This window comes from Heterodontus francisci, chromosome 22 (genome assembly GCF_036365525.1).
Source record: "Heterodontus francisci isolate sHetFra1 chromosome 22, sHetFra1.hap1, whole genome shotgun sequence".
Lineage (NCBI taxonomy): Eukaryota > Metazoa > Chordata > Chondrichthyes > Heterodontiformes > Heterodontidae > Heterodontus > Heterodontus francisci.
In genome coordinates, this window is record NC_090392.1 from 83,627,505 (window position 1) to 83,651,828 (window position 24,324).

General features: G+C 59.2%; 4 protein-coding genes across 5 annotated transcripts in view; 3 read left to right on the plus strand and 1 right to left on the minus strand.

Moving 5' to 3' along the window:
* Window positions 1-10,971, minus strand: part of grik4 (glutamate receptor, ionotropic, kainate 4) — a 183,232-nt gene extending 172,261 nt beyond the window's left edge. For both annotated transcript variants that reach the window (XM_068054201.1, XM_068054200.1), the window contains exon 1: window positions 10,837-10,971. In XM_068054201.1, the coding sequence (XP_067910302.1) occupies window positions 10,837-10,868 (32 nt within the window). In that variant the 5' untranslated portion in view covers window positions 10,869-10,971. The remainder of the gene's footprint in view (window positions 1-10,836) is intronic.
* Window positions 10,972-11,235: 264 nt separating this feature from the next.
* On the plus strand, window positions 11,236-17,541 carry LOC137381583 (uncharacterized). Its single transcript, XM_068054278.1, has 2 exons — window positions 11,236-11,319; window positions 16,990-17,541. The coding sequence occupies exons 1-2, from the start codon at window positions 11,236-11,238 to the stop codon at window positions 17,539-17,541; spliced, it is 636 nt and encodes a 211-aa protein (XP_067910379.1).
* A 554-nt stretch (window positions 17,542-18,095) lies between these two features.
* On the plus strand, window positions 18,096-20,169 carry LOC137381584 (uncharacterized). The gene is made up of 2 exons (XM_068054279.1): window positions 18,096-18,421; window positions 19,719-20,169. Exons 1-2 carry the CDS (start codon window positions 18,096-18,098, stop codon window positions 20,167-20,169), a joined length of 777 nt encoding a protein of 258 aa, XP_067910380.1.
* Window positions 20,170-20,231: 62 nt separating this feature from the next.
* On the plus strand, window positions 20,232-22,955 carry LOC137381585 (uncharacterized). Its single transcript, XM_068054280.1, has 2 exons — window positions 20,232-20,602; window positions 21,680-22,955. The coding sequence occupies exons 1-2, from the start codon at window positions 20,232-20,234 to the stop codon at window positions 22,953-22,955; spliced, it is 1,647 nt and encodes a 548-aa protein (XP_067910381.1).
* The last annotated feature ends 1,369 nt before the right edge of the window (window positions 22,956-24,324 follow it).

The following is a 24,324-nucleotide window of genomic DNA, read 5'->3' on the forward strand; positions in this document are numbered from 1 at the left end:
GGCAGTTATTATGCTTCATAAATAGAGGCATTGAGTACAAAAGCAGGAAAGTTAAGCTGAACCTTTATAAAGCTCTGTTTAGGTCTCAACTACAGTGTATGGTTGCTATATTTGCTGATGACACAAAGATAGGTAGGAATGTAAGTTGTGAAGAGGACAAAAGGCGTCTGCAAAGGGATATAGATAGGTTAAGTGAGTGGACAAAAATTTGGCAAATGGAGTATAATGTGGGAAAATATGAACTAGTCCACTTTGACAGGAATAGTAAAGCAGCATATTATTTAAATGGGGAGAGATTGCAGAACACTGAGGTACAGAGGGATCTGGGTGTCCTGGTACATGAATCACAAAAGGTTGGTATGCAGATACAGCAAGAGACTAGGAAGGCAAATAGAAGGCACTCTTCTGACGCCCTACATCATTTTGACAATTTCCAGTTTCCTGGTCCCAACCGCCCCCTCCTCACTATGGACGTCCAATCGCTCTACACCTCAATCCCCCACCAAGATGGTTTGAGGGCTCTCCGCTTCTTCCTGGAACAGAGGCCCAACCAGTCCCCATCCACCACCACCATCCTCCGCCTGGCTGAACTTGTTCTCACATTGAACAACTTCTCCTTCAACTCCACTCACTTCCTTCAAGTAAAAGGTGTCGCTATGGGTACCCGCATGGGTCCTAGTTATGCCTGTCTTTTTGTGGGATATGTCGAGCATTCTTTGTTCCAGTCCTACTCAGGCCCCCTCCCCCAACTCTTTTTCCGGTACATTGATGACTGTATCGGTGCCGTTTCCTGCTCCCGCCCCGAACTGGAAAACTTTATCAACTTTGCTTCCAATTTCCACCCTTCTCTCACCTTTACATGATCCATCTCTGACACTTCCCTTCCCTTCCTCGACTTCTCTGTCTCCATCTCTGGGGATAGGTTGTCTACTAATATCCATTATAAGCCCACCGACTCCCACAGCTACCTCGACTACACTTCTTCACACCCTACCTCCTGTAAGGACGCCATTCCATTCTCCCAGTTTCTCCGTCTTCGACGCATCTGCTCTGATGATGCTACCTTCCATGACGGTGCCTCTGGTATGACCTCCTTTTTCCTCAACCGAGGATTCCCCCCCACAACTGTGGTTGACAGGGCCCTCAACCGTGTCCGGCCCATTTCCCGTACCTCTGCCCTCAACCCTTCCCCTCCCTCCCAGAACCGTGACAGGGTTCCCCTTGTCCTCACTTTCCACCCCATCAGCCTCCATATCCAAAGGATCATCCTCCGCCATTTCCGCCACCTCCAGCGTGATGCCACTACCAAATGCATCTTCCCCTCCCTTCCCCTGTCAGCATTCCGAAGGGATCGTTCCCTCCATGACACCCTGGTCCACTCCTCCATTACCCCCACCACCTCTTCCCCATCCCATGGCACCTTCCCCTGCAATCGCAGGAGGTGTAATACCTGCCCATTTACCTCCTCTCTCCTCACTATCCCAGGCCCCAAACACTCCTTTCAGGTGAAGCAGCGATTTACTTGTACTTCTTTCAACGTAGTATACTGTATTCGCTGCTCACAGTGTGGTCTCCTCTACATTGGGGAGACCAAGCGCAGACTGGGTGACCATTTTGCGGAACACCTCCGCTCAGTCCGCAAGCAGGACCCTGAGCTTCCAGTTGCTTGCCATTTCAACACTCCCCCCTGCTCTCATGTTCACATCTCTGTCCTGGGATTGCTGCAGTGTTCCAGTGAACATCAACGCAAGCTCGAGGAACAGCATCTCATCTACCGATTAGGCACACTACAGCCTGCCGGACTGAACAATGAGTTCAATAATTTCAGAGCATGACAGCCCCCCATTTTACTTTCATTTTTAGTTGTTTTTTCTTTTTTCTTCTTTTTTTCTTTTTTACATTTTTTACAACCTTTTATTTTGCATTTATTTCATTTCATCTTAGTTTGTTCAGTTTGCTTACCCACTGTTTTTTTTCATGTTTGCACTTGCTGCTGTTCAATATTCAGTCCGTTAACACCTATTCTGTATTAATGCTTTGTCTTTCAACACACCATTAACATATTGTTTGCCTTTGCTCCATGACCATTTGGTCAGCTATGTGGCCTTGTCCAATCTGCACCTTCTCCTTTGTTATCTCTGCCCCACCCCCGCCTCACTTGCTTATAACCTGTGACATTTTTAATATCTGTCAGTTCCGAAGAAGGGTCACTGACCCGAAACGTTAACTCTGCTTCTCTTTCCACAGATGCTGCCAGACCTGCTGAGTGGTTCCAGCATTTCTTGTTTTTATTTCAGATTTCCAGCATCCGCAGTATTTTGCTTTTATATTAAATAGAATGTTGTCGTTGAAATGTAATATAAAAGTAGGGTTGTTTTGCTACAGTTGTATAGGGTTTTTTTTATTCATTCAGGGGATGTTGGTGTCGCTGGCTAGGCCAGCATTTATTGCCCATCCCTAATTGCCCTTGAGAAGGTGGTGGTGAGCTGCCTTCTTGAACCACTGCAGTCCACAGTGCTGTTGGGAAGGGAGTTCCAGGATTTTGACCCAGCGACAGTGAAGGAACAGCGATATAGTTCCAAGTCAGGATGGTGTGCGACTTGGAGGGGAACTTACAGGTGGTGGTGTTCCCATGCATTTGCTGCCCTTGTCCTTCTGGCTGGTAGAGGTCGCGGGTTTGGAAGGCGCTGTCTAAGGAGCCTTGGTGCATTGCTGCAGTGCATCTTGTAGATGGTACACACTGCTGCCACTGTGAGTCGGTGGTGGAGGGAGTGAATGTCTGTGGATGGTGTGCCAATCAAGCGTGCTGTTTTGTTCCGAATGGTGTCGAGCTTCTTGAGTGTTGTTGGAGCTGCACCCATCCAGGCAAGTGGAGAGTATTCCATCACACTCCTGACTTTTGCCTTGAAGATGGTGGACAGGCTTTGGGGAGTCAGGAGGTGGGGTACTCGCTCCAGGATTCCTAGCCTCTGACCTGGTCTTGTTGCCACGGTATTTATATGGCTACTCCAGTTCAGTTTCTGGTCAATGGTCGCCCCTAGGATGTTGATAGTGGGGGATTCAGCGATGGTAATGCCATTGAATGCCAAGGGGAGATGGTTAGATTCTCTCTTGTTGGAGATGGTCATTGCCTGGCACTTGTGTGGTGCAAATGTTACTTGCCACCTATCAGCCCAAGCCTGGATATTGTCCAGGTCTTGCTGCATTTCTACACCGACTGCTTCAATATTTGAGGAGTCACGAATGGTGCTGAACATTGTGCAATCATCAGCGAACATCCCCACTTCTGACCTTATGATTGAAGGAAGGTAATTGATGAAGCAGCTGAAGATGGTTGGGCCTAGGACACTACCCTGAGGAACTCCTGCACTGATGTCCTGGAGCTCAGATGATTGACCTCCAACAACCACAGCCATCTTCCTTTGCACTAGGTAGGACTCCAACCAGCAGAGAGTTTTCCCCCTGATTCCCATTGACTCCAGTTTTGCTCGGGCTCCTCGATGCCATACTCGGTCAAATGCTGCCTTGATGTCAAGGGCAGTCACTCTCACCTCACCTCTGGAGTTCAGCTCTTTTGTCCATGTTTGAACCAAGGCTGTAATGAGGTCAGGAGCTGAGTGGCCCTGGTGGAACCAAAACTGAACATCACTGAGCAGGTTATTGCTAAGCAAGTGCTGCCTGATGGCACTGTTGATGACACTTTCCATCACTTTACTGATGATTGAGAGTAGACTGATGGGGCGGTAATTGGCCGGGTTGGACTTGTCCTGCTTTTTGTGTACAGGACATAAGTGGGCAATTTTCATCATTGCCGGGTAGATGCCAGTGTTGTCGCTATACTGGAACAGCTTGCCTAGGGGTGCGGCAAGTTCTGGAGCACAGGTCTTCAGTACTATTGCCGGAATATTGTCAGGATCCACAGCCTTTGTAGTATCAGTGCCTTCAGTCGTTTCTTGATATCATGCGGAGTGAATCGAATTGGCTGAAGTCTGGCATCTGTAACGCTGGGAACTTCAGGAGGGGGCCGAGTTGGATCATCAACTCGGCACTTCTGCCTGAAGATTGTTGCAAAAGCTTCAGCCTTATCTTTCACACTGATGTGCTGGGCTCCCCCATCATTGAAGATGGGGATATTTGTGGAGCCATCTCCTCCAGTTAGTTGTTTAACTGTCCACCACCATTCATGACTGGATGTGTCAGGACTGCAGAGCTTATATCTGATCCATTGGTTATGGGATCGCTTAGCTCTGTCTATTGCATGCTGCTAATGCAGTTTGGCATGCAAGTAGTCCTAGGCTGCAGCTTCACCAGGTTGACACCTCATTTTGAGGAATGCCTGGTGCTGCTCCTGACATGTCCTCCTGTACTCTTCATTGAACCAGGGTTGGTCTCTTGGCTTGATGGTAATGCTAGAGTGGGGGATATGCTGGGCCATGAGGTTACAGATTGTGGTTGAGTATAATTCTGCTGCTGCTGATGGCCCACAGCGCCTCATGGATGCCCAGTTTTGCATTGCTAGATCTGTTCGAAATCTATCCCATTTAGCATGGTGATAGTGCCACACAACACGATGGAGGGTATCCTCAATGTGAAGGCCGGACTTCGTCTCCACAAGGACTGTGCGGTGGTCACTCCTACCAATACAGTCATGGACAGAAGCATCTGCGGCAGGCACAATGGTGAGGACAAGGTCAAGTATGTTTTTCCCTCTTGTTGGTTCCCCCACCACCTGCCGTAGACCCAGTCTAGCAGTTTTGCCCTTTAGTACTCGGCCAGCTCAGTCAGTAGTGGCGTTACTGAGCCGCTCTTGATGATGAACATTGAAGTCCCCCACCCAGAGTACATTTTGTGCCCTTGCCACCCTCAGTGCTTCCTCCAAGTGGTGTTCAACATGGAGGAGTACTGACTCATCAGCTGAGGGAGGGCGGTAGGTGGTAATCAGTAGGATGTTATCTTGCCCATGTTTGACCTGATGCCATGATACTTCATGGGGTCCGGAGTCGATGTTGAGGACTCCCAGGGCAACTCCCTCCCTACTGTAGACCACTGTCCCGCCACCTCTGCTGGGTCTGTCCTGCCGGTGGGACAGGACATACCCAAGGATAGTGATTGCAGTGTCTGGGACATTGTCTGTAAGGTATGATTCCGTGAGTATGACTATGTCAGGCTGTTGCTTGACTAGTCTGTGGGACAGCTCTCCCAACTTTGGCACAAGCCCCCAGATGTTAGTAAGGAGGACTTTGCAGGGTCGACAGGGCTGGGTTTGCTGTTGTCGTTTCTGGTGCCTAGGTCGATGTCAGGTGGTCCGTCTGGTTTCATTCCTTTTTATTGACTTCGTAGCTGTTAGATACAACTGAGTGGCTGGCTAGGCCATTTCAGAGGGCATCTAGGCCATTTCAGAGGGCATGTCAGAGTCAACCACATTGCTGTGGGTCTGGAGTCACATGTAGGCCAGATTTCCTTCCCTATATATTAATTAAATTCAAATTCCACCGTCTGCTGTGGTGGGATTCGAACCCATGTCTCCAGATCAATACCCTGGGTCTCTGGGTTACTAGTCCAGTAATAATACCACTACGCCACCGCCTCCCCATGGATATTGGTAGAACGACATCTAGAGTACTGTGTACAGTTTTGGTCTCCTTATTTAAGAAAGGATATAAATGCATTAGAGGTACTTCAGAGAAGGTTCACTCGACTGAAACCTTGGATGGGGGGTTATCGTATGAAGGTTGGGCCTGTATCCATTGGAGTTTGGAAGAATGAGAGGTGATCTTATTGAAACATATAAGATCCTGAGGGGACTTGACAGAGTGAATGCTGAAGGGATGTTTCCCTTTGTGGGAGAGACTAGAACTAGGGGACACAGTTTAAAAATAAGGGGTCACCCATTTAAGATGGAGATGAGGAGAAATTCTCTCTCTCAGGAGGATTGTGAGTCTTTGAAACTCTTCCCCAAAGAGCGGTAGAGGTAGGGTTATTGAATATTTTTAAGGCAGAGATAGATAGATTCTTGAATAACAAGGGAGTCAACGGGTATCAACAGTAAGTGGGAAAGTAGAGTTGAGGCCATATCAGATCAGCCATGATCTTATTAAATGGAGGTGCAGACTTGAAGGGGCCAAATAGTCTACTTCTGCTCTTAATTCGTATGTTTGTATTGCATCCAGTTCTGGTCACCACACTTCAGGAAGGATGTGAGGGTCCTTGAGAGGGTGCAGAGGAGATTTACCAGAATAGTTCCAGGGATGGGGGATTTTAGTTGCGAGGTTAGGTTGGAAAAGCTGGGGCATTGTGAGTTATTTTGAGCTCCCGATATTACTACTGTCTAACCCATAAGTAACACAGTTATTAATTATAATAGCCACACTAGCTAACAGGCTGAAGCTCCCTCTCCTACCTCCCCTGATTGAACAAAACAAACAGTGCTATTTATATATCTTTCTCTATGAACCTCAATCATCCTTCTCAACAAAGCTCCTTTTGAATGGTGGCAATTGACCCCAAATCAGCTACCTTCTGTGGGAATCTTTTCCATATGTTCACTATCATGTGGGAAAAAGTTCTTTCTAATCTCTAAGAGATGACTAAATAAAAAAATTGTACAAGCATCTTTCAAAAGAAGACTAAGATATTAAATGACAAGCTGCCTCAGAATGGAAACTTCAGAAATGGAATATATATTATTTGTAATCTCAATGTTTTGGATGATTTGTTAAAAGTATAAGATTCTAATGGGTTGCTTTTAATCAAATTGTATTATACATTTCTTAAGATGGAGCACTGCTTTCTTGTCACGTAGAATGACCTGAATGTGGATGTAGGGAATATAATTTTGAAATTTGTGAATGATACAAAACTTAGCAATATAGTAAATAGTGAACAGGACAGTAGGAGGCTTCAGCAATACATAGGCAGATTGGTGAAAAGGACAATCATGTAGCGGATACAATTTAATGTAGATAAGTGTGAAGTGATGCACTTGGGAGGAACAACATGGAGAGGCAGTAAAATCTAAAAGGTACTATTTTGAATGGGGTGCCAGGGCAGAGGGACCTAGGGGTGCAATTCAGAAATCTTTGAAGCTGGCAGGATAACTCAATAAGGCAGTTAAATGCTTGGGATACCTGGCTTTGCAAATAGGGGCACTGGCTATAAAAACAAGGAAGTCATGCTAAACATTTACTAACCACTGGTTAGGTCTCAGCTGGAGTACAATTCTGGGCACCACACTTCAGGACATTTGCTTGAAAGGGACTATTTTGTAGGGTTATGGGGAAAAGTTGGGGTGAGAAACTAAATTGGATAGCTCTTTCAAAGAGCTGGCACAGGCGCAATGCGCCAAACTGCCCTCTTCTGGGCTGGAAGAATCTATGATCTTTTAATAAATATACTGGCTATTGAATTCCCTTATGATCAGCTGCAATCTATTTCTTGATAAAATTCTACTAATCATACAATCATATTGACATGGACAGCCATGGTAGCATGAGTACAAACAAAATAAAATCACCTATAAAAAGTAAAGAATACACACTATGTTCAAATTGGAAGGCCAGGAGTAGTGTTGCGCCTACAGATCTGTGCTTTGACCTCTTAATTTCCACTTACAGATAGGTATATGAGGAAGGCTATAGCAGAGCTAACCATTCACTGATGAAGCAATTATAAATAATTCGACTGAAGAGGCTGCCTGGAGGAAATACTGCAGCAGAGATCTAGGTGCTGCAAACATTGGCCCCCATAACCAAGAGCATCTTCCTTTGTTTCCAGTCAGTGGAAGTTTCTGCCATTGATCCCCTATTACCTCACTTTTTCTAGTCAGTTGAAAAGCCTAATGTCAAGGGCAGTTCAGCTTTTATACGCATTGCTGCATTAAGGCTGTGATGAGTGGTTCTGACTGACTGTCAGTGAGCAGGTTCTTGGTGAGTAGATGCTTCTTGATGGCATCGCTATCCAAAAGTAACAACATCATAAGAAAACTATTGCCTCCAAATTCCCCAAATCACAAAACATCTTGACTTGCATATTCATTGTTATTCCTTCAACCTCACTGGATCAGAATCCTGAAATTCCCTAACATCATTGTGGGAACACAATTACTACACGGACTGCAAACAGTTCAAGGAACAGGCCCATCACCATCTTCCCATGGCAACCAGCATTACTTATATCCCAAAATCCATTTTTTAAAAATGAAGAAGTTTTGATTAAAATAACTTAGAAAGCATGGCAAGCTGTGAAGAAAAGGCAGCAGGTTGGAGGAGGATATAGGCAGATTATCAGAATAGGCAGATAGATGGCAGCTGCAGTTCAATGCAAAGAAGCATGAAGCACTACACTTTGGGGAAAAGAATAATGCTGAGTTTCTAAACAGAATGGAGGAACAGCAAAATCTAGGAATGCAGATAAAACATCTTTAATCATGAGTACATGTAGGAAAGACCATTAATAAAGGTAAATGCATTTCTTGAGTTGATGCATAGGAACAGTGAATATAAAAGCAGGTAAGTGAATTTGTACAAAACATTGGTTTGACTACAGTCGGAATATTTTGTATCTGGGTGACCCATTATACAAGATACTACAGTCATACAAACAGTACAAGGATGATTCAATAGAATGAATATAGAACAAAAGGTTATAGTTATAAAGGCAACACAATAAATTGGGTTTTTATTTACTGGAACAGAAAAGGCTAAAGCATGAACTTGACAGGGTTTTTCAAAATTATGAAAAGGTTTGAGAGGGTAAATAGCAAATATTGTTTGGTTGGTAAATTGGTAACAAGAGGGTATAGATTCAGGATTATCAATAATAAAAAAGCTAAAATATGCTTGAATAGAGTTATTAGAATTTAGAAAGCTTTATTACAGTGGCTGTTGTAGCAGAAACTGTATCATTTAAAAGGGAGTATTTGTAAAAGAAAAATGAACAAAGGGGAAAGGGCAGTGAAAATGGTTTACAGCAGATAGGTACAGTTGAACAGCTAGAAACAATATGGGTGTCATGAACTAAACTGTCTCCTTCTTTGTTATAATTTCTACAATTATCCAATACTCTAGTCTGCAACAGGTGTTCACTTTTTCTCCCTCTTAGCGACTGATCCAATCTTTCTTTTTCCCTCTGTTTGTAAGCACAATTCCACTTTCCCTGGCCTGTCCTGGCATGAAAGACCCACCAGCACCACTATCAAGTATCACCCTTCACCTACAATCAATCACAGGATGCACTGCTGCAAAAAAAATGAAGTTTTGGCTATGTATCAAATTATCCCATGCAACATTATCTTTAAATACAGGAGAGTTGTCAGATGCCTTAAGATATTGAGAAGTGTAGGACATTGTGTGCTACAAAGAGGAGTCTTGTCACTGTAAATTCTTTTCTCACTTTCAATTATTTGTAAAAAAAAACCCTTCCTGCTCCCTCAAAATAAAAGTTGACGGTAAAAGCAATAAATAACGTACCACATATAAAATGTAAGACTTACTGGTGCCTAAACTGGGACTGAGATCAATTGTGAATGGGACCAGATAATGGGCAGCAATCAAGAGTGAACACAGCCTAACAACAAGAAGCAATTTTATGCAATACTCATTGAGATGATAATCATTCCAGCCCACTTTATCCAATGGAGATTAATACATAAGCAAACTATTTTTGTGGTAGTGTTCAGTGCAGGGAAGGATAACCTTACACCTGTTTTGACTATAGCTGTCTAAGCATAGGTATGTGTTTCTGTTTGATTAGAAAAATTACATTTTCTGTTGTTGTTTATGCTTCTGTAAGAGTGAAGTGTTGTACGCTTGAGCATTTACACTGCATTTATAGCTGATTTTATTCAATCACTAGCACTAAGCTAATGTGAATATTACAAATAATTCTTCTCTACAGCAAAAGAATAATCCACATTAGAAATTGTTGGGTCAAATATTCTTAAGATGGCAGTATGTGTGCAGTTCAGAATCATACAAGGCAACCTAAGAGAGGTGCAAAGGCCTCAAAGATTTTCAGTGAGAGCACCAGGTGAAACAGGCCAACCACCAAGAATGTCTTTCCTGTTGCCATCCCACACAAACCGTTCGGATATTCAAGCTCATTCTGTTCTCAGACAGTATTTACATCGTTTACAACTTTTAAATCTGTGTATATAGAAAGGTACAATGCATAAGCATATAATAATTTAAAAAGTCTGTTTTTTGCATATGTTAATAACGTTGGGATTTGTCGACAAAATGACAACTTTTTAGAAAATGTAGGAGCGAAGCCGATCATTAAATTGAGGACATTTGTTAAATATGTGACAGTAAAGACCCTGGCATTTCTACACGTGTGTTTCTACTGAATTTAAATAGATTGGTAAATGGTAACACTCGAATCTCGTCTCCGGTTCGGTCTGTTAACGGATAGAACGGCGAAGGTATGGTTCATTCAGATGCTGCCGATTTGCGATTCTGGTTCCATCCGAGGAATCTCAATCCACATCAGTGGAAGTGAAATCAGCGGAAAGACACTCGACATGAAATAGTCAAATGCTAAAGAAATGTCCTGTTTGAAAATTCCTGAACCTATTTATTATCGAAACGGAATAATATTGCATGCGCAGAGTCATTTATTCTCACTTACAAAAAATTGAGTAACGTTGAAGACAAAGTGCCAGAAAATCAATTGTTGGCATTGCGCAGTTCCTTTCGACTGAAAATACACAAAGCCAGGGCCTCGCAAGCAGATTTATTCCAATTAACACAAAATAAAACTGAGAATTAAATGAGAATTCAGATAGAACGCATTTGACAATTGGAGTCGCCGATTTCGCAATGAGACGAAGTCACTCACCAATATCTCAGTTGAACATGAATCCTTTGCATAAAACTTGTCAAATGGTTAATGAATGTTCCCAAGAGTTAATAATTCCAGTTCCGATGAAGGGTCACTGACCCGAAATGTTAACTCTGCTTCTCTTTCCACAGATGCTGCCAGACCTGCTGAGTGAATCCAGCATTTCTTGTTTTTATTAATAATTTTAGTGTTTGCTTCCGCTCTTGCGCCCTAAAATCGAATCGAGGAAAATCATTAACAAAACACCAGGATTCACAAATAAACCGAGCCGTAATTTCTGCAAAATATTCAGATCGCGAACCCAAAACCAATGCGTCCAGTCCGAGAATATAATCCAGCAACGAATCAGTGACGTTCAAAACCACGGAAAAAATAGAGATCAAGATTTAGACAAAGATGAGCAGCTGTAACCTGGGTGATCAGATGCAAACCGTGCCCAGTAGCACAGACATCGAAACTGCAGAAAACACTGGTCCGAAAGCTGAATAGAGCCAGCGCACTAAATAGCAGGAAATACACACCAAATACAGGGTGAATAGGGCACAAGAAAACACAGAGTTTCGGTCTGGTGGTGCGAGAGGCCTGCTTTAACCACCACTCGGCCCGACCCCCTGAACCCGCCACCACTCGGCCCGACCCCCTGAACCCGCCACCACTCGGCCCGACCCCCTGAACCCGCCACCACTCGGCCCGACCCCCCGATCCCGCCACCACTCTGCCCGACCCGATCCCGCCACCACTCGGCCCGACCCGAACCTCCCGATCCCGCCACCACTCGGCCCGACCCCCTGAACCCGCCACCACTCGGCCCGACCCCCTGAACCCGCCACCACTCGGCCCGACCCCCCGATCCCGCCACCACTCGGCCCGACCCGAACCCCCCGATCCCGCCACCACTCGGCCCGACCCCCCGATCCCGCCACCACTCTGCCCGACCCCCCGATCCCGCCACCACTCGGCCCGACCCCCCGATCCCGCCACCACTCGGCCCGACCCCCCGATCCCGCCACCACTCGGCCCGACCCGAACCTCCCGATCCCGCCACCACTCGGCCCGACCCGAACCTCCCGATCCCGCCACCACTCGGCCCGACCCGAACCTCCCGATCCCGCCACCACTCGGCCCGACCCGAACCCCCCGATCCCGCCACCACTCGGCCCGACCCCCCGAACCCGCCACCACTCGGTCCGACCCCCCGATCCCGCCACCACTCGGCCCGACCCGAACCCCCGATCCCGCCACCACTCGGCCCGACACCCCGATCCCGCCACCACTCTGCCCGACCCCCCGATCCCGCCACCACTCGGCCCGACCCCCCGATCCCGCCACCACTCGGCCCGACGCCCCGAACCCGCCACCACTCGGTCCGACCCCCCGATCCCGCCACCACTCGGCCCGACCCGAACCCCCGATCCCGCCACCACTCGGCCCGACACCCCGATCCCGCCACCACTCTGCCCGACCCCCCGATCCCGCCACCACTCGGCCCGACCCCCCGATCCCGCCACCACTCACCCCGACCCCCCGAACCCGCCACCACTCGGTCCGACCCCCCGATCCCGCCACCACTCGGCCCGACCCGAACCCCCGATCCCGCCACCACTCGGCCCGACACCCCGATCCCGCCACCACTCTGCCCGACCCCCCGATCCCGCCACCACTCGGCCCGACCCCCCGATCCCGCCACCACTCGGCCCGACCCCCCGATCCCGCCACCACTCGGCCCGACCCCCCGATCCCGCCACCACTCGGCCCGACCCCGATCCCTGAACCCGCCACCACTCGGCCCGACCCCCCGATCCCGCCACCACTCGGCCCGACCCCCGATCCCGCCACCACTCGGCCCGACCCCCCGATCCCGCCACCACTCGGCCCGACCCCCCGATCCCGCCACCACTCGGCCCGACCCCCGATCCCGCCACCACTCGGCCCGACCCCCGATCCCGCCACCACTCGGCCCGACCCCCCGAACCCGCCACCACTCGGCCCGACCCCGCCACCACTCGGCCCGACCCCGCCACCACTCGACCCGACCCCCCGATCCCGCCACCACTCGACCCGACCCCCCGATCCCGCCACCACTCGGCCCGACCCCCGATCCCGCCACCACTCGGCCCGACCCCCCGATCCCGCCACCACTCGGCCCGACCCCCCGATCCCGCCACCACTCGGCCCGACCTGAACCCCCCGATCCCGCCACCACTCGGCCCGACCCGAACCTCCCGATCCCGCCACCACTCGGCCCGACCCGAACCTCCCGATCCCGCCACCACTCGGCCCGACCCGAACCTCCCGATCCCGCCACCACTCGGCCCGACCCGAACCCCCCGATCCCGCCACCACTCGGCCCGACCCCCCGAACCCGCCACCACTCGGTCCGACCCCCCGATCCCGCCACCACTCGGCCCGACCCGAACCCCCCGATCCCGCCACCACTCGGCCCGACCCCCCGATCCCGCCACCACTCTGCCCGACCCCCCGATCCCGCCACCACTCAGCCCGACCCCCCGATCCCGCCACCACTCGGCCCGACCCCCCGATCCCGCCACCACTCGGCCCGACCCCCCGATCCCGCCACCACTCGGCCCGACCCCGATCCCTGAACCCGCCACCACTCGGCCCGACCCCCCGATCCCGCCACCACTCGGCCCGACCCCCGATCCCGCCACCACTCGGCCCGACCCCCCGATCCCGCCACCACTCGGCCCGACCCCCCGATCCCGCCACCACTCGGCCCGACCCCCGATCCCGCCACCACTCGGCCCGACCCCCGATCCCGCCACCACTCGGCCCGACCCCCCGAACCCGCCACCACTCGGCCCGACCCCGCCACCACTCGGCCCGACCCCGCCACCACTCGACCCGACCCCCCGATCCCGCCACCACTCGGCCCGACCCCCCGATCCCGCCACCACTCGGCCCGACCCCCGATCCCGCCACCACTCGGCCCGACCCCCGATCCCGCCACCACTCGGCCCGACCCCCCGAACCCGCCACCACTCGGCCCGACCCCGCCACCACTCGACCCGACCCCCGATCCCGCCACCACTCGGCCCGACCCCCCGATCCCGCCACCACTCGGCCCGACCCCGATCCCTGAACCCGCCACCACTCGGCCCGACCCCCCGATCCCGCCACCACTCGGCCCGACCCCCGATACCGCCACCACTCGGCCCGGCCCCCCGATCCCGCCACCACTCGGCCCGACCCCCCGATCCCGCCACCACTCGGCCCGACCCCCCGATCCCGCCACCACTCGGCCCGACCTGAACCCCCCGATCCCGCCACCACTCGGCCCGACCCGAACCTCCCGATCCCGCCACCACTCGGCCCGACCCGAACCTCCCGATCCCGCCACCACTCGGCCCGACCCGAACCTCCCGATCCCGCCACCACTCGGCCCGACCCGAACCCCCCGATCCCGCCACCACTCGGCCCGACCCCCCGAACCCGCCACCACTCGGTCCGACCCCCCGATCCCGCCACCACTCGGCCCAACCCGAACCCCCCGATCCCGCCACCACTCGGCCCGACCCCCCGATCCCGCCACCACTCTGCCCGACCCCCCGATCCCGCCACCACTCGGCCCGACCCCCCGATCCCGCCACCACTCGGCCCGACCCCCCGATCCCGCCACCACTCGGCCCGACCCCCCGATCCCGCCACCACTCGGCCCGACCCCGATCCCTGAACCCGCCACCACTCGGCCCGACCCCCCTATCCCGCCACCACTCGGCCCGACCCCCGATCCCGCCACCACTCGGCCCGACCCCCCGATCCCGCCACCACTCGGCCCGACCCCCCGATCCCGCCACCACTCGGCCCGACCCCCGATCCCGCCACCACTCGGCCCGACCCCCGATCCCGCCACCACTCGGCCCGACCCCCCGAACCCGCCACCACTCGGCCCGACCCCGCCACCACTCGGCCCGACCCCGCCACCACTCGACCCGACCCCCCGATCCCGCCACCACTCGGCCCGAACCCCGATCCCGCCACCACTCGGCCCGACCCCCGATCCCGCCACCACTCGGCCCGACCCCCGATCCCGCCACCACTCGGCCCGACCCCGATCCCTGAACCCGCCACTACTCGGCCCGACCCCCCGATCCCGCCACCACTCGGCCCGACCCCCGATCCCGCCACCACTCGGCCCGACCCCCCGATCCCGCCACCACTCGGCCCGACCCCCCGATCCCGCCACCACTCGGCCCGACCCCCGATCCCGCCACCACTCGGCCCGACCCCCGATCCCGCCACCACTCGGCCCGACCCCCCGAACCCGCCACCACTCGGCCCGACCCCGCCACCACTCGGCCCGACCCCGCCACCACTCGCCCCGACCCCCCGATCCCGCCACCACTCGACCCGACCCCCCGATCCCGCCACCACTCGGCCCGACCCCCCGATCCCGCCACCACTCGGCCCGACCCCCCGATCCCGCCACCACTCGGCCCGACCCCCCGATCCCGCCACCACTCGGCCCGACCTGAACCCCCCGATCCCGCCACCACTCGGCCCGACCCGAACCTCCCGATCCCGCCACCACTCGGCCCGACCCGAACCTCCTGATCCCGCCACCACTCGGCCCGACCCGAACCTCCCGATCCCGCCACCACTCGGCCCGACCCGAACCCCCCGATCCCGCCACCACTCGGCCCGACCCCCCGAACCCGCCACCACTCGGTCCGACCCCCCGATCCCGCCACCACTCGGCCCGACCCGAACCCCCCGATCCCGCCACCACTCGGCCCGACCCCCCGATCCCGCCACCACTCTGCCCGACCCCCCGATCCCGCCACCACTCGGCCCGACCCCCCGATCCCGCCACCACTCGGCCCGACCCCCCGATCCCGCCACCACTCGGCCCGACCCCCCGATCCCGCCACCACTCGGCCCGACCCCGATCCCTGAACCCGCCACCACTCGGCCCGACCCCCCGATCCCGCCACCACTCGGCCCGACCCCCGATCCCGCCACCACTCGGCCCGACCCCCCGATCCCGCCACCACTCGGCCCGACCCCCCGATCCCGCCACCACTCGGCCCGACCCCCGATCCCGCCACCACTCGGCCCGACCCCCCGAACCCGCCACCACACGGCCCGACCCCGCCACCACTCGGCCCGACCCCGCCACCACTAGACCCGACCCCCCGATCCCGCCACCACTCGGCCCGACCCCCCGATCCCGCCACCACTCGGCCCGACCCCCGATCCCGCCACCACTCGGCCCGACCCCCGATCCCGCCACCACTCGGCCCGACCCCCCGAACCCGCCACCACTCGGCCCGACCCCGCCACCACTCGACCCGACCCCCGAACCCGCCACCACTCGGCCCGACCCCGATCCCTGAACCCGCCACCACTCGGCCCGACCCCGATCCCTGAACCCGCCACCACTCGGTCCGACCCCCGAACCCGCCACCACTCGGCCCGACCCCGCCACCACTCGGCCCGACCCCCGAACCCGCCACCACTCGGTCCGACTCCGAACCCGCCACCACTCGGCCCGACCCCGATCCCTGAACCCGCCACCACTCGACCCGACCCCCGAGCCCGCCACCACTCGACCCGACCCCGCCACCCCTCGGCCCGACCCCCCGATCCCGCCACCACTCGGCCCGACCCGACCCCGAACCAACCACCAATCGGCCCGACCCCCCCGATCCCGCCATCACTCGGCCCGACCCGACCCCGAACCAACCACCACTCGGCCCGACCCCGAACCAACCACCAATCGGCCCGACCCCCGATCCCTGAACCCGCCACCACTCGGCCCGAACCCCGAACCCGCCACCACTCAGCCCGATCCCGATCCCTGAACCCGCCACCACTCGGCCCGAACCCCGAACCCGCCACCGCTCAGCCCGACCCCTATCCCTGAACCCGCCACCACTCGACCCGACCCCTGAACCCGCCACCACTCGGCCCGACCCGGCCCGCCACCACTCGGCCCGACCCCACCACCACTCGACGCGACCCCCGAGCCCGCCACCACTCGGCCCGACCCCAACCCCGCCAATACTCGGCCCGACCCCCGAACCTGCCACCACTTGACCCGACCCCCGAACCCGCCACCACTCGACCCGACCCCCGATCCCGCCACCACTCGACCCGACCCCCGAACCCGCCACCACTTGGCCCGAACAGACCCCCGAACCCGCCACCACTCGACCCGACCCCCGAAGCTGCCACCACTCGACCCGACCCCCGAACCCGCCACCACTCGGCCCGACCCCCGAACCCGCCACCACTCGGCTCGACCCGACCCTGAACCCACCGCCACTTGGCCCGACCCCGAACCCGAACCAACCACCAATCGGACCGACCCCGAACACGAACCCACCACCACTCGGCCCGACCACGACCCCGAACCTGCCACCACTCAGCCCGACCCCGAACCCGCCACCACTTGACCCGACCCCCGAACCCGCCACCACTCGGCCCGACCCCCGAACCCGCCACCACTCGATCCTACCCCCGAACCCGCCACCATTCGACCCGACCCGACCCCGAACCAACCACCAATCGGCCCGACCCCCCCGATCCCGCCATCACTCGGCCCGACCCGACCCCGAACCAACCACCACTCGGCCCGACCCCGAACCAACCACCAATCGGCCCGACCCCCGATCCCTGAACCCGCCACCACTCGGCCCGAACCCCGAACCCGCCACCACTCAGCCCGATCCCGATCCCTGAACCCGCCACCACTCGGCCCGAACCCCGAACCCGCCACCGCTCAGCCCGACCCCGATCCCTGAACCCGCCACCACTCGACCCGACCCCTGAACCCGCCACCACTCGGCCCGACCCGACCCCGCCACCACTCGGCCCGACCCCGCCACCACTCGACGCGACCCCCGAGCCCGCCACCACTCGGCCCGACCCCAACCCCGCCAATACTCGGCCCGACCCCCGAACCTGCCACCACTTGACCCGACCCCCGAACCCGCCACCACTCGACCCGACCCCCGATCCCGCCACCACTCGACCCGACCCCCGAACCCGCCACCACTTGGCCCGACCAGACCCCCGAACCCGCCACCACTCGACCCGACCCCCGAAGCTGCCACCACTCGACCCGACCCCCGAACCCGCCACCACTCGGCCCGACCCCCGAACCCGCCACCACTCGGCTCGACCCAACCCTGAACCCACCGCCACTTGGCCCGACCCCGAACCCGAACCAACCACCAATCGGACCGACCCCGAACACGAACCCACCACCACTCGGCCCGACCACGACCCCGAACATGCCACCACTCGGCCCGACTCCGACCCCGAACCCGAACCTGCCACCACTCAGCCCGACCCCGAACCCGCCACCACTTGACCCGACCCCCGAACCCGCCACCACTCGGCCCGACCCCCGAACCCGCCACCACTCGATCCTACCCCCGAACCCGCCACCATTCGACCCGACCCCCGAACCCGCCACCACTCGACCCGACCCCCGAACCCACCACCACTCGGCCCGAACCCCGAATCTGCCACCACTCGACCCGACCCCGGAACCCGCCACCACTCGGCCCGACCCCCGAACCCGCCACCACTCGGCTCGACCCGACCCCCGAACACGGCACCACTCGGCTCGACCCGACCCCCGAACCCACCACCACTCGGCCCGACCCCGAACCCGAACATGCCACCACTCGGCCCGACCCCAACCCCGAACCCGAACCTGCCACCACTCGGCCCGACCCCGAACCCGAACCCACCACCACTCGACCCGACCCCAAACCGCCCCCCTCCCTACTCAGTTCGACCCCCGAACCCGCCACCACTCGGCCCGACCCCCCGATCCCGCCAACACTCGGCCCGACCCCCCGATCCCGCCACCACTCGGCCCGACCCCCCGATCCCGCCACCACTCGGCCCGACCCCCCGATCCCGCCACCACTCTGCCCGACCCCCCGATCCCGCCACCACTCGGCCCGACCCCCCGATCCCGCCACCACTCGGCCCGACCCGAACCCCCCGATCCCGCCACCACTCGGCCCGACCCGAACCCCCCGATCCCGCCACCACTCGGCCCGACCCGAACCCCCCGATCCCGCCACCACTCGGCCCGACCCCCCGATCCCGCCACCACTCGGCCCGACCACCCGAACCCGCCACCACTCGGCCCGACCCCGATCCCTGAACCCGCCACCACTCGCCCCGACCCCCCGATCCCACCACCACTCGGCCCGACCCCCCGATCCCGCCACCACTCGGCCCGACCCCCGATCCCGCCACCACTCGGCCCGACCCCCCGATCCCGCCACCACTCGGCCCGACCCCCCGATCCCGCCACCACTCGGCCCGACCCCCGATCCCGCCACCACTCGGCCCGACCCCCGATCCCGCCACCACTCGGCCCGACCCCCCGATCCCGCCACCACTCGGCCCGACGCCCGACCCCGCCACCACTCGACCCGACCCCCGAACCCGCCACCACTCGGCCCGACCCCGATCCCTGAACCCGCCACCACTCGGCCCGACCCCGATCCCTGAACCCGCCACCACTCGGTCCGACCCCCGAACCCGCCACCACTCGGCCCGACCCCGCCACCACTCGGCCCGACCACCGAACCCGCCACCACTCGGTCCGACTCCGAACCCGCCACCACTCGGCCCGACCCCGATCCCTGAACCCGCCACCACTCGACCCGACCCCCGAACCCGCCACCACTCGACCCGACCCCGCCACCCCTCGGCCCGACCCCCCGATCCCGCCACCACTCGGCCCGACCCGACCCCGAACCAACCACCAATCGGCCCGACCCCCCCGATCCCGCCATCACTCGGCCCGACCCGACCCCGAACCAACCACCACTCGGCCCGACCCCGAACCAACCACCAATCGGCCCGACCCCCGATCCCTGAACCCGCAGCCACTCGGCCCGAACCCCGAACCCGCCACCACTCAGCCCGACCCCGATCCCTGAACCCGCCACCACTCGGCCCGAACCCCGAACCCGCCACCGCTCAGCCCGACCCCGATCCCTGAACCCACCACCACTCGACCCGACCCCTGAACCCGCCACCACTCGGCCCGACCCGACCCCGCCACCACTCGGCCCGACCCCGCCACCACTCGACGCGACCCCCGAGCCCGCCACCACTCGGCCCGACCCCAACCCCGCCACCACTCGACCCGACCCCCGATCCCGCCACCACTCGACCCGACCCCCGAACCCGCCACCACTTGGCCCGACCAGACCCCCGAACCCGCCACCACTCGACCCGACCCCCGAAGCCGCCACCACTCGACCCGACCCCCGAACCCGCCACCACTCGGCCCGACCCCCGAACCCGCCACCACTCGGCTCGACCCGACCCTGAACCCACCGCCACTTGGCCCGACCCCGAACCCGAACCAACCACCAATCGGACCGACCCCGAACATGAACCCACCACCACTCGGCCCGACCACGACCCCGAACATGCCACCACTCGGCCCGACCCCGACCCCGACCCCGAACCCGAACCTGCCACCACTCAGCCCGACCCCGAACCCGCCACCACTCGACCCGACCCCCGAACCCGCCACCACTCGGCCCGACCCCCGAACCCGCCACCACTCGATCCTACCCCCGAACCCGCCACCATTCGACCCGACCCCCGAACCCGCCACCACTCGACCCGACCCCCGAACCCACCACCACTCGGCCCGAACCCCGAATCTGCCACCACTCGACCCGACCCCGGAACCCGCCACCACTCGGCCCGACCCCCGAACCCGCCACCACTCGGCTCGACCCGACCCCCGAACACGGCACCACTCGGCTCGACCCGACCCCCGAACCCACCACCACTCGGCCCGACCCCGAACCCGAACATGCCACCACTCGGCCCGACCCCAACCCCGAACCCGAACCTGCCACCACTCAGCCCGACCCCGAACCCGAACCCGCCACGACTCGGCCCGACACCGAACCCGAACCCACCACCACTCGGCCCGACCCCGAACCCGAACCCACCACCACTCGACCCGACCCCAAACCGCCCCCTCCCTACTCAGCTCGACCCCCGAACCCGCCACCACTCGGCCCGACCCCCCAATCCCGCCACCACTCGGCCCGACCCCCCGATCCCGCCACCACTCGGCCCGACCCCCGATCCCGCCACCACTCGGCCAGACCCCCCGATCCCGCCACCACTCGGCCCGACCCCCCGATCCCGCCACCACTCGGCCCGACCCCCGATCCCGCCACCACTCGGCCCGACCCCCGATCCCGCCACCACTCGGCCCGACCCCCCGATCCCGCCACCACTCGGCCCGACCCCCGATCCCGCCACCACTCGGCCCGACCCCCCGAACCCGCCACCACTCGGCCCGACCCCGCCACCACTCGACCCGACCCCCGAACTCGCCACCACTCGGCCCGACCCCGATCCCTGAACCCGCCACCACTCGGCCCGACCCCGATCCCTGAACCCGCCACCACTCGGTCCGACCCCCGAACCCGCCACCACTCGGCCCGACCCCGCCACCACTCGGCCCAACCCCCGAACCCGCCACCACTCGGTCCGACTCCGAACCCGCCACCACTCGGCCCGACCCCGATCCCTGAGCCCGCCACCACTCGACCCGACCCCCGAACCCGCCACCACTCGACCCGACCCCGCCACCCCTCGGCCCGACCCCCCGATCCCGCCACCACTCGGCCCGACCCGACCCCGAACCAACCACCAATCGGCCCGACCCCCCCGATCCCGCCATCACTCGGCCCGACCCGACCCCGAACCAACCACCACTCGGCCCGACCCCGAACCAACCACCAATCGGCCCGACCCCCGATCCCTGAACCCGCCACCACTCGGCCCGAACCCCGAACCCGCCACCACTCAGCCCGACCCCGATCCCTGAACCCGCCACCACTCGGCCCGAACCCCGAACCCGCCACCGCTCAGCCCGACCCCGATCCCTGAACCCGCCACCACTCGACCCGACCCCTGAACCCGCCACCACTCGGCCCGACCCGACCCAGCCACCACTCGGCCCGACCCCGCCACCACTCGACGCGACCCCCGAGCCCGCCACCACTCGGCCCGACCCCAACCCCGCCAATACTCGGCCCGACCCCCGAACCTGCCACCACTTGACCCGACCCCCGAACCCGCCACCATTCGACCCGACCCCCGATCCCGCCACCACTCGACCCGACCCCCGAACCCGCCACCACTTGGCCCGACCAGACCCCCGAACACGCCACCACTCGACCCGACCCCCGAAGCCGCCACCACTCGACCCGACCCCCGAACCCGCCACCACTCGGCCCGACCCCCGAACCCGCCACCACTCGGCTCGACCCGACCCTGAACCCACCGCCACTTGGCCCGACCCCGAACCCGAACCAACCACCAATCGGACCGACCCCGAACACGAACCCACCACCACTCGGCCCGACCACGAACCCGAACCTGCCACCACTCAGCCCGACCCCGAACCCGCCACCACTCGACCCGACCCCCGAACCCGCCACCACTCGGCCCGACCCCCGAACCCGCCACCACTCGATCCTACCCCCGAACCCGCCACCATTCGACCCGACCCCCGAACCCGCCACCACTCGACCCGACCCCCGAACCCACCACCACTCGGCCCGAACCCCGAATCTGCCACCACTCGACCCGACCCCGGAACCCGCCACCACTCGGCCCGACCCCCGAACCCGCCACCACTCGGCTCGACCCGACCCCCGAACACGGCACCACTCGGCTCGACCCGACCCCCGAACCCACCACCACTCGGCCCGACCCCGAACCCGAACATGCCACCACTCGGCCCGACCCCAACCCCGAACCCGAACCTGCCACCACTCAGCCCGACCCCGAACCCGAACCCGCCACTACTCGGCCCGACACCGAACCCGAACCCACCACCACTCGGCCCGACCCCGAACCCGAACCCACCACCACTCGACCCGACCCCAAACCGCCCCCCTCCCTACTCAGCTCGACCCCCGAACCCGCCACCACTCGACCCGAACCCGAACCCGCCACCACTCGACCCGACCCCGAACCGCCCCCCTCCCTGCTCAGCTCGACCCCCGAACCCGCCACCACTCGACCCGAACCCGAACCTGCCACCATTCGACCTGACCCCCGAACCCGCCACCACTTGACCCGATACCGAACCCGCCACTAGTCGGCTCGACCCCTGAACCCCCCCCAACTACTCGGCCCGACCCTGAACCTGAACCCCCACTACTCGGCCCGACCCTGAACCCGAACCCCCCACTACTCGGCCCAACCCTGAACCCGCCACCACTTGGCCCGACCCTGAACCCGCCACTACTCGGCCCGACCCTGAACCCCCCACTACTCCGCCCGACCCTGAACCCGCCACTACTCGGCCCAACCCTGAACCCGCCACTACTCGGCCCGACCCTGAACCCCCCACTACTCCGCCCGACCCTGAACCCGCCACTACTCGGCCCAACCCCAAACCCCCCACTACTTGGCCCAACCCCGAAACCCCACCACTCGGCCCGGCCCGAACCGGCCACTATTAGGCCCGACCCGACCACCCATTTACTTACCTTCCTGACATCGAACCTGCAAGAAGCTGTAGCGCATGCGCAAAACGTCATAGTGACGACACCTGCTCACTGCGCAGACTCAGTTTCGTCCCGGACGCCCCGCTCAGGTACGTTTTTTCTTATTTTTAATACTTACCAGCAGAGCACTTACTGTGAGTGTCCGGCATGACCCGACCCGACCCGACCCAATCTGATTTCGACTCTTACCTTCCGAGAATGAAGCAGAGAGGACCGGCGCAGACCTGCGGCGAGAACGCTGGGAGCGGAGCCCATAAATCGACCCCGAGGATCGAGGCCCATTCTCTTACCTTCCTGGAGCTGAGCGGAGAGCTGTCAAACCTCTTCTAGCTCGCTGGCGTTTTGAAAAAAAAGGCAAACAGTGACGTCAGAGGAGAGCTGAAAGGTGATTGGTTGGTGAGTAGCAGCAGTTAGAATATCTTAAAAAAAGGGAAAGTTGTTTTGTTGGAAATAAATCTCTGGTGATAAGGTGAGTACTACAAAAGTGTTTTTTTTTAAGGACTTTAGATTGTAGTGTGTAGAACAAGGCCCCTAGTATAATTAGTATTTTTTAATTAAGGGTGTAACTAATTAATCTAAGGGTAAGTCATGGCAGGAGAGCTCAGCCCCGTGATATGCTCCTCCTGCGCTATGTGGGAAATCAGTCAAGCCGGTGTTCTTCTCCGACCACTGCCTCTTACTGGCCGACTGTCACTTACAGGACGACCAGCGTGTTGGCAGAGGGACGTGGAAGCTCAATGCGACACTGCTGACCCCAGAGAACGTTGAGGAACTCAAAAGGGATTACAATGGTTGGAGGACCGTGAAACCCCTCTTTGAGTCTCCAGTTCACTGGTGGGAAGCGATTAAGAAGAACATCAAGAGGTTCTTCATCCACAAAGGTGTTCAGAAGGCGAGAGAGAGACAGAGGGAACTGTCCCGACTCCAGAAAATT

Bases quoted from the DNA above. Each gene is read 5' to 3' on its own strand.
- LOC137381583 (XM_068054278.1), top strand. From the start codon at position 11,236: ATGAGCAGCTGTAACCTGGGTGATCAGATGCAAACCGTGCCCAGTAGC. The intron at 11,320-16,989 runs GCTGAATAGAGC...TGGCCCGAACAG, and splicing joins CAGAAAACACTGGTCCGAAA to ACCCCCGAACCCGCCACCAC.
- LOC137381584 (XM_068054279.1), top strand. From the start codon at position 18,096: ATGCCACCACTCGGCCCGACTCCGACCCCGAACCCGAACCTGCCACCA. The intron at 18,422-19,718 runs GCACCACTCGGC...CTGAACCCGCAG, and splicing joins CGACCCGACCCCCGAACACG to CCACTCGGCCCGAACCCCGA.
- LOC137381585 (XM_068054280.1), top strand. From the start codon at position 20,232: ATGAACCCACCACCACTCGGCCCGACCACGACCCCGAACATGCCACCA. The intron at 20,603-21,679 runs GCACCACTCGGC...GCCACCACTCAG, and splicing joins CGACCCGACCCCCGAACACG to CCCGACCCCGATCCCTGAAC.